This window comes from Folsomia candida, unplaced genomic scaffold, assembly GCF_002217175.1.
Source record: "Folsomia candida strain VU population unplaced genomic scaffold, ASM221717v1 Fcan01_Sc009, whole genome shotgun sequence".
NCBI lineage: Eukaryota > Metazoa > Arthropoda > Collembola > Entomobryomorpha > Isotomidae > Folsomia > Folsomia candida.
The window spans coordinates 1191208-1199829 of record NW_019091201.1 but is presented as its reverse complement, the minus strand read 5'-3'; the positions used below and the strand labels follow the sequence as shown (position 1 = coordinate 1199829).

Below are 8622 nucleotides of genomic sequence, written 5' to 3'. Positions count from 1 at the left end.
CACACACGTCTCGATCTCTACTTTCGCAGTGTAGCAAAATCAAATGTCAATAATCTAGTTGTCTAACTATCTAACAAAAACAACTCAAAAATAACTCATCCATCCAACTTTATCCCGTGCGCAGCAATAATAAATAATCATGTGAAAGTAAAGTAGTCCATCTCTTCCTGCGTAGTTTCCCGTCGTAGAAGAGATTATGTATTGTGTAATTAAAAAAGTCTTGCTACTTGTAAGTTTGATCACATCATCCCAATTTTCTCTCGTTTCGACTCACTCGTTAAAAAGAAAGGTCGGGTCGACCTACTCCCAAGCAAATATGGCAAAACATGTTGAACAGACCGATCATGTGAGTTAACGTAATAATAGTCTCATCTTCTCTCCGGCAGCTTACACGGGTTATCCGCTGGCCCTTATGGGTGATTGGATAATGAGTTTAGAAGTTAGTCCTAATGACGAGAGTGGAAAGTTTGTCCGTGGCCCAAACTTAACTTCAGCTCTGTCCTCAGCAATTTGTTTCTAATTTCTCAAAAGCTCGTCGTGTACATTAAACTACAATTCACCATCCATCCACTCCACTTCATGATTAGAAATGAATTTAAATTCTGTACAGATCCACCACTCAACTCTTTTGTAGTTACGTACATATTATTGCATTGAACTGAATTGGCTCAAGGAGAAAGTTAAGACTACTTTCTTCTCCTTTTGTAACGTTGTCCCGCAGTTTGTGTTAACTTTTTCATTTTATTCTCAGGATGGGACGACGAGTGTTTTTAATTTTAACTTTTCAAGGCACTCTAAAAGCAATAAAGCTACAGTTAGGAGAAGTTAGTTGAACTAGATGGGAAGGTTCTATTTAAATGAGCCCTTATTCAAATGCTAATGGAAGAGTGCTCCAAATCAGCCATTTACTTATTTCAGGATGGTTTTAAGATTAGTAGTCTTAACAAAATCAATTGACTAGAAGAAGAGTTATTTCGTTTGGTGAAGGTGACACATGTTCAAGTAGAAGATAATTAATTGGAAAAATTCTAGTTTGAAAAGGCGAGAATTTCCAAGTATTTTTATAATTCCTGAAAAAAAATCGAGTCCATGTAGACTACTCGAGTCGAGGTAAGTAAATGTAATATTACTTTCGGAGAATAGGGTCAAATTTCAAAAAAATTGAACAGAAAGAACTTTCAGGGTTGAACTACAGTGTCGGACAGATGTCTACGTCCACATAGTCGCGTCAATTTCATTTTCAAATTGTCACTGAACTACTGAACCAATTTTCATCATTGATATATCAAATTCTCACAAATTTAACGTAATTTCATAGCACATTATTAGTTTTCCGCTAAAAAATTTATTTTAGGCCAGAGATGTATTTTAATTCAAAATGAAAACAATTGGATGGACAAAAGTCAACGTCCAGTAAGAGAAAACATACAAAAAAAACTGTAATTTATAAGGAATGTTATAACAATTAATTTTTAATATTTGGTTGGGCCTCCGTTCGCTTTAAGGACGGCTTCAAGGCGTCGAGTCATAGAGTTTACCAAATTCTTGGTCACATCTTCAGAAATGGTTTCCCAAACTTCACGAATTCTGGATTTTAGGCCCGGAATTCCTGAAAAAGATTTTTTTCTTATTTCTCTTTCAATGTGGTCCCACAGATGCTCAATGGGATTCAAGTCTGGAGATTGGGGAGGCCATTCTAGCTTCGGAATTTTTTTTTCTTGAAGTATTCCATGGTGGACGTGGCAGAGTGTTTCGGATCGTTGTCTTGTTGGAAGGCAAATCGTCGTCCAAGTCCAAGTTTTCGAACAGATTCCTGGATATTACGGTCAAGTATTCCCTGGTACTTGTATTGGTCCATAATTCCGTCAACAAATTCCATTTTTCCTGCCCCACTTGAAGCCATGCATCCCCACACCATTACCGACCCGCCGCCGTGCTTAACTGTGGGGTTGAGATTTTTTGGATTCAAAGCTTCTTTTGGATATCTCCACACTCTACGACGCCCATCTGACCCAAAGACATTGAACTTTGACTCGTCAGTCCATAAAATATGTCCCAGAATGTTTGTGGCTTGGAAATGTGGTCTCTGGCAAACTTCACTCGTTTGGTTGCATTCCTCGGTACAATAAGAGGCTTCCGGACTGCTCTGTGGGATTTCAAATTTCCCTTATTCAGTGTTCTTTGGATGGTCATAGGACTAACCTGTTTGCCGAACATCTCCTTGATCTCGGTAGATAGCTTTGGAGCACTAAGTGAGGGTGTAACGTTGACTTTGTTGAGCACGTGGCGTACTTCTCGGTGAGCCAAAATCGGTTTTCGACCACTTCTGACCTTGTTTTGGACTGAACCATTAGCTCTAAAGTTCTTAATGATTGTCTGGATGGTTGTCCTTCCTAATTTCTACTTGGTCCCTATTTGTCTCTGCGACAGCCCCCCTTTTTGTCCACCCTTCCAGTCCTGAATGACAAGATCTCGAATAGCGATAGGAATTTCCTTGCGTGTCGACGCCATCATATTTTTCTGGAAGAAAATTATTTAAAAATTAATGCGGCATATGTTATTGATAGATTTATTAAGTTACCTGATTTTATAAATTGGAGAGATTTTTGTTGTTGACAATTAAAGTGAAGTGGACGTAGACTTTTGTCCGCTCAAATTTCATCCTCTCTCGCTCTGCACTATGATTCTCAGTTTTCCCAGAATTTTCAGAAATAACTCATATGTTTTATGAAATTACGTTAAATTTGTGAGAATTTGATATATCAATGATGAAAATTGGTTCAGTAGTTCAGTGACAATTTGAAAATGAAATTGACGCGACTATGTGGACGTAGACATCTGTCCGACACTGTAATGAGCTCATATCGGATCCAGCAGACAAGCGAAAAGTCGACCCGATGTGAACCATTCACATGAAGGTTCCAAGAACACGACTTGTCGGCAGAGGTGTGACACCAGATCTAACGAGTTGACAAGAGAACACCATCGCCTTAAAAAATTCCTTTGCTCTCTAATTAGCTTCTCCAGCCTTCTGTAAGTAGAGAAGTTTGGGTGGGGTGTAAAACTGTAAAATACATAAAAAAGAAATGTACGCTGTCTCAGCAGTTTAGCAATTAGCATTAGCTCCTCCACTTCTTGTCGCACGTTGTCATCTACAGAAATTCACAAACTCGGTTAAATTCTATTCACGAAATGGTTTTAGTACTTATATAAATTCGAACTGAAATCGTGGCCAGGAAAAGATTCTATTACGAGTCCACAAACGTCCTGTTAATCATGAAGTAATCAAAGTGTAATAATTACCATTACTTGGTTTCAGATAACTTTCAAACAACCTGATAACAACTCAAACGCAAACTTAATTATCAATTATTTATTTTCAAGTTTATACGGAAATGGAATTTACAAGTGTCGCATGTATGTGCAGCCAGCACGACAAGTGCCACACACAAAATGTATCAGCCAACCTTTATTACAACGGACTAATGACATTAACCAAGACTAACGACGACGACACTCCTCATCGTCATCATCCAGATAGAAACGGCATGTTAGTATCGTTCAACATTTACATAAACTTTACAGCTACAGATATTAGTCACTGGGAGGAGGAGGAGAAGAATTTATTTCCGTAATATATATGTACTTCTATCTATCTGTTGGTGCATCTATGTACAAATGCAAGTAGTGCATAAAACAGGGTTGCATCAAAACTACACAGTTCTCACCCCACCCTCTCTGCTCTGCCACGAGTGCAATTCGTTAAGCAATTCTATTTAATGAAATGAAATGCGGGGAGATAAAAGACCGGCAGGAGAGTCGTAGTGAGGATTGTGTAATTTTGAATCGTAGAGTGTAAGTAGGGTTGACAGTTTCACGAATTACGAATCCGAATGAGAATTACCCTCCAAAGATGGGACGCTTCCCTTGTACATATTTCTACTTGGCTCAAATCATACACAAATGGATGGATGGGACAGACCACGCTTTCAACGTAAATCCACAATTTAAAGGAGTCATTGTCAATTTTAGGAGATAATTTTGTACTGTTTTTTAAATTACAGGTGGAGAATTTTGATAGTTCTGAACTGGAAATTTCTTCATGTGTGAATGATCCACTCGGAATAATGTTCCCAAATTTAAAGGAGATGTGGGATCAGAACTTTACAAAAGTACAAATTCCCTGCAAGCACTTGTCGTAGTTTTACTACTGCTGTGTATTATGGGTCCTTATTATTCAGTACACAGGATTGAACAGAATTCTGAATTAGGAGGCGACTCACTTGAGGGAATTGTATATTGCATGCACTCACTTTACACTTTCTCATTCAGTCAAAATTGAATGGCTTTGTTTTGGTATGGCTTAATTTAAGGCGGACGGAATATAAGGGTGTGGACGTGTACTTATCGTCACATTTTTCTGGATTTCTTCAATCTATGTATGTTTGACTACATACGTCGTTAAATCTCGTTAGAAAATAAAACTTACTGGTTTGAGTGCAATTCAGTTACTTTCCACACATTCTTTGTATTGTCAAATTGTGAAATTTTATAAAGCGGACAAAATATTCTATGTAAATTCATAGTAGCCAAGAAATTCCCGAATCTCGTAACATCACAGGAATTGTGGTGCGTTGGTTGTGAAGTCAGCAGCTTTATGCATTCGCCGTCCCATGAGAACCTCGTCGCCAAGTAAGCCGGACCTAATACCTAATTTGCACAAAACTACTCTTCAACGCTCCCCTTCGCATCATCTTCTCCACGCAATAAGAACAACAATTAAACAAGCCGGGTTCATAATTTGTCACAAGAAATTTTCCCTTTGCCATTAGATGGATGCAGAATTAGACATTTGAATTTTGAAACTGGGAGGGATCCGTACCGTACAACGATACTAAGTTGGCTCTCCCTTATGCACTATGTCGTCAATGTGCAATTAGACCGGCTTAATTTTCACGGAATTCGAATTTCTGGAAGGAATTTGAAATTTGAGACTTCATTCCAATTCCAGAAACTATGTAGGAGGGTCGCATAAAGGAGAAGAAGAGGGCAATTCAACCCTTTTTGGTGACCTGATACATGTTTACATACAACGCGCCTTGTCACGTCTTGTATCACATACTTAGCACTGAACCCGGCACACCCACCGACGCAGATGCCAAATTCTTCACGGTGATTATTGACGCAGATGAAATTAGTGGAATGAAAATGATGAAAATTAAACTCTTTCACATACAAGGAGAAAGATACTAATGTAACGTAACCAGCAGAATCAGTCAGCTAAGGCTAAATTACTTTCTGCTACGGAAAGTTGGACTCACACACCCCGCATTTCAAAAGATAAATGAGTCAACAACACGGATTTTTCAAGATATATGAACCGGAACGGAGCATATTGCACCAGAGAAGAAGCCTGGCCTGAAATCAGTATTTGTTCAACTTCATATTGCGTAAATAGCCCTCAGTCCCTCGCACTGCAATTCCCTGCTATTTATTTACTGTGTTGGACTGCATCCGTAATAATGCGATGTGATGTGATCGTGATGCAGCAGCAGAAGAAGAACACCGTATGGTCCCCAAAGAGTTAAATTGTTAAATATTGAACCAGACTCGTCGCGTTGAGGGGAACGAACGAATGAGGGAGTAAAGGAGCAGAAAATTTTAATTAAATGTAAAAAAAATCAACAAAATAAAAATTTAGTAAAGTTGGAACTGTGAACTCAGTAATGAGGATGACTTTTATGTACTCGCGTGAAGGGGCAATATGAGATGCTTTTTTCCTTCATTCATTTCTTGCTAGCACGCAACGTTCAGCAGACATTCACAAATCGATCACATATAATATTCATAATATAATAATATCTGCATAATATTATCTCTCACCTACAGTTTTTATTCAAAATCAATTTTAATTCGATTTTTTGCGTTTTTAAACCCAACGGCCATTTTAAGGGCCATTACATTATCTACGGAACAGATTTTCACAATCTTCGATTGTTACAAGGTAAATTATTGTGCAAAATACAATTTTATAGGTATTGCCTCAATATAACTAATTATTTTTTTTACCAGATCCTGCTGTTACGATGAAGTCGATGATGGTCTCGGGGGGCAGGCCGAGCCGAAAGTCTGCTCGGCGGGCTAGGAGGGCCGTGAAGAACTTGTTGGAGAAGTTGGCGTCGGGGAATGACGACGAGGGGGAGGAGGGAGAAGAGGAAACGGGTGACGATGGTGGGGAGTCTGAGGGAGAGGAGGCAGGAGGGACCGAGGGGGAGGTGAGTGGTGGGGAGGGAGACGACGAGGATATTCCGTCAGGTGGGGAAGGACGGCCTAGCCGGAAAAGGACCCGTCAAGATGAGAGTGACGACGGTGGGAAGAAGCCGCGGAGGTCTCGACGGGATCGATCTCCATCTCGATCCTCATCATCATCGGAGGGGGAGGAGGAAGTGGAAAAGCCAAGGAGACAATATACAATCCCTACAAATCGGGCTTTTTTTTCCGCCACCGACTTGGAAATCCTTGAAGAGGAATTTAAGAAAAACAAGAGCCCCAAAATGAAACGGCGAAACGAATTGGTCGTGCTTTTAAATAAGGCATCGCCTGCTGATCCACCGAAGACCCCAAAACAACTACGGGTGAGTAAATAAACATTTCTTAAGGACAATGTCCGCCAAATAACAATAATTTGATCTTTAACTGTGGGGTGTTTAGAATTGGTTCACACATAGGTTAACTAAACCTGCCAGTGGCCGCCCAAGTAACAAGCAATATTCCCCACAGCAGCTTACCATCTTGGAGGCGTCGTTCCAGAATGGTCCCAACCCTGACCCTGATGAGAAAGCCCGTCTGCTTGGCCTAGTTGGCTTCACCAGGACAAAATTGAGAGTAAGGATTTACTTTTATGGCATTGCCAGTAATTTTCAAATTCATTATTAACGAATTATGTATATTTGTTTTCAGTTGTGGTTCTCAGATCGACGGCAAAGAGGCCCCCCACTATTATTGAACATTCGTCCCCCGGCAATGCCGTCTCGTAACACTCTCCCTCGAGTTTTCACTTGGACGAAAACAAGAGCCGGGGAGAGGATGACTTGGCGTGAGGTGACGAAGGAAGATAATATATGTAAGTATTTTCTACTATAATTAAAAAGAGGCAATGCCTATTAATTAATTGTGATATTTATTTGTAGGTGGGATGTGGAAGGTATATTTAACCTTTTGGGAGAATCCAATGGGCCAGCTGATGGGAACATCTGTCTGCATCACTGCTAGTGACGACGCGAACGAGGCAGCACAAGTAATCTACGACTCCATCATGAATGGAACTAATATCGCTTGCAGCTTCCGGTATTTCTTATATACTTTTGATATCTATATTTACATAATATTATTTCTGGCAATGCCAATTAAATAATTATTATTTATTTTTTCCAGACTCTTCGTTCGAGAGAACAATTTGCGAATCCGTCCCAACGGTTCAATCAAGCTGGGCCTGTACGGGGAGACGGAACTTGCGGCAAAGAAGATCAAATGGTATCTTCGTTGGATGATTAAGGCCATGGGGACCTTCAAACCCCTCGAGAGTATCCAGCTTCTTAACGGTGTTGTCGGCTACCTTAATGAGGTGGCCAGGCAATGCCTGGATTTAATGGATCCGAAGACCCAACGATGGATGGCTTTCTCTGCTGCCGCGATAGACCTCCACATCGCCGACTACAACAACCCCTTCCCTGGGACGGATAAAAAGTTGGAAATGAGGTTCGAGTTCCAGGAAGAGTATGGGTTTGACCCTGGGGCGGTCACCACCCAGGTCGTCACCCAACCGGGAATGGTTACTTTCTTCCACGGGATGCAACCCGGTATGACTTTGTCACTTATATTTTACAATTATTGTATGAAAGCATTGCCTATAATAATTATTAAATCTTTTCTATAGGTACAACTCACCCACCCATTGTTCTATTGATTTAATTATGCACTGACATTTTTCTTGACTTTTTCCTTCTTGACTGCGTACGTTGAAACATAAATGAATGTATTCCGTGAATATACTTTGCTATTGGTTTGACATTGTAATTTATTGCATGAAAGGTAGCTTTTCATAATAATTTAAAATTTTAATTATTGAATCTCTTCTTCCACATTGGGTGGGACCCCTCATACTTAGATTTAAAATATCCCCAATGGCTTTTTGCCTCTTGGTGTTTGATCACCATTCTCCGTTCTAGTCATCGTCATAATGTAATGGTCGGGATGAAGAGATTTCTCCACGGACTTTGTACAAATGATGGGGGAATGAAATGAAACGATGAAAGATTCACAAGGATGTGCAGCCACGTGTCCCCACACAAATGCATCGGAGGAGGAGGCTGTGATGACTAAAAAGTTTGGTGAGTGAAGAAGAACGAATGCACGCATGCAAGTGAATGAATGAATGAATGAAGAGAGGCGAGGACAGCAGAAGCAGCAGCTGCAAGAGAAAGGAGTGAAAGCGCAATTTGATGAGAAAGTTAAATACCTTTCCGACTCTGTGAGTCTTTGAGCAAGGCTGAAATTAAATCCTTCATATTTTATATGTCTTATCGGTGAACGGGAAGTGAGGCTTTTGTCATCGGGTTTTGA

The 8622-nt window shown here is 40.1% G+C and overlaps 1 protein-coding gene across 1 annotated transcript; it reads left to right on the top strand.

Annotated features, from left to right (window-relative positions):
* Nucleotides 1-6086: 6086 nt before the first annotated feature.
* LOC118436562 lies at nucleotides 6087-8011 on the top strand. The gene is made up of 6 exons (XM_035854949.1): nucleotides 6087-6635; nucleotides 6712-6885; nucleotides 6961-7123; nucleotides 7191-7347; nucleotides 7435-7859; nucleotides 7937-8011. Exons 1-6 carry the CDS (start codon nucleotides 6087-6089, stop codon nucleotides 7969-7971), a joined length of 1503 nt encoding a protein of 500 aa, XP_035710842.1. The 3' UTR covers nucleotides 7972-8011.
* The last annotated feature ends 611 nt before the right edge of the window (nucleotides 8012-8622 follow it).

Bases quoted from the DNA above. Each gene is read 5' to 3' on its own strand.
- LOC118436562 (XM_035854949.1), top strand. From the start codon at position 6,087: ATGAAGTCGATGATGGTCTCGGGGGGCAGGCCGAGCCGAAAGTCTGCT. The intron at 6,636-6,711 runs GTGAGTAAATAA...TGGGGTGTTTAG, and splicing joins AGACCCCAAAACAACTACGG to AATTGGTTCACACATAGGTT. The intron at 6,886-6,960 runs GTAAGGATTTAC...ATTTGTTTTCAG, and splicing joins TCACCAGGACAAAATTGAGA to TTGTGGTTCTCAGATCGACG.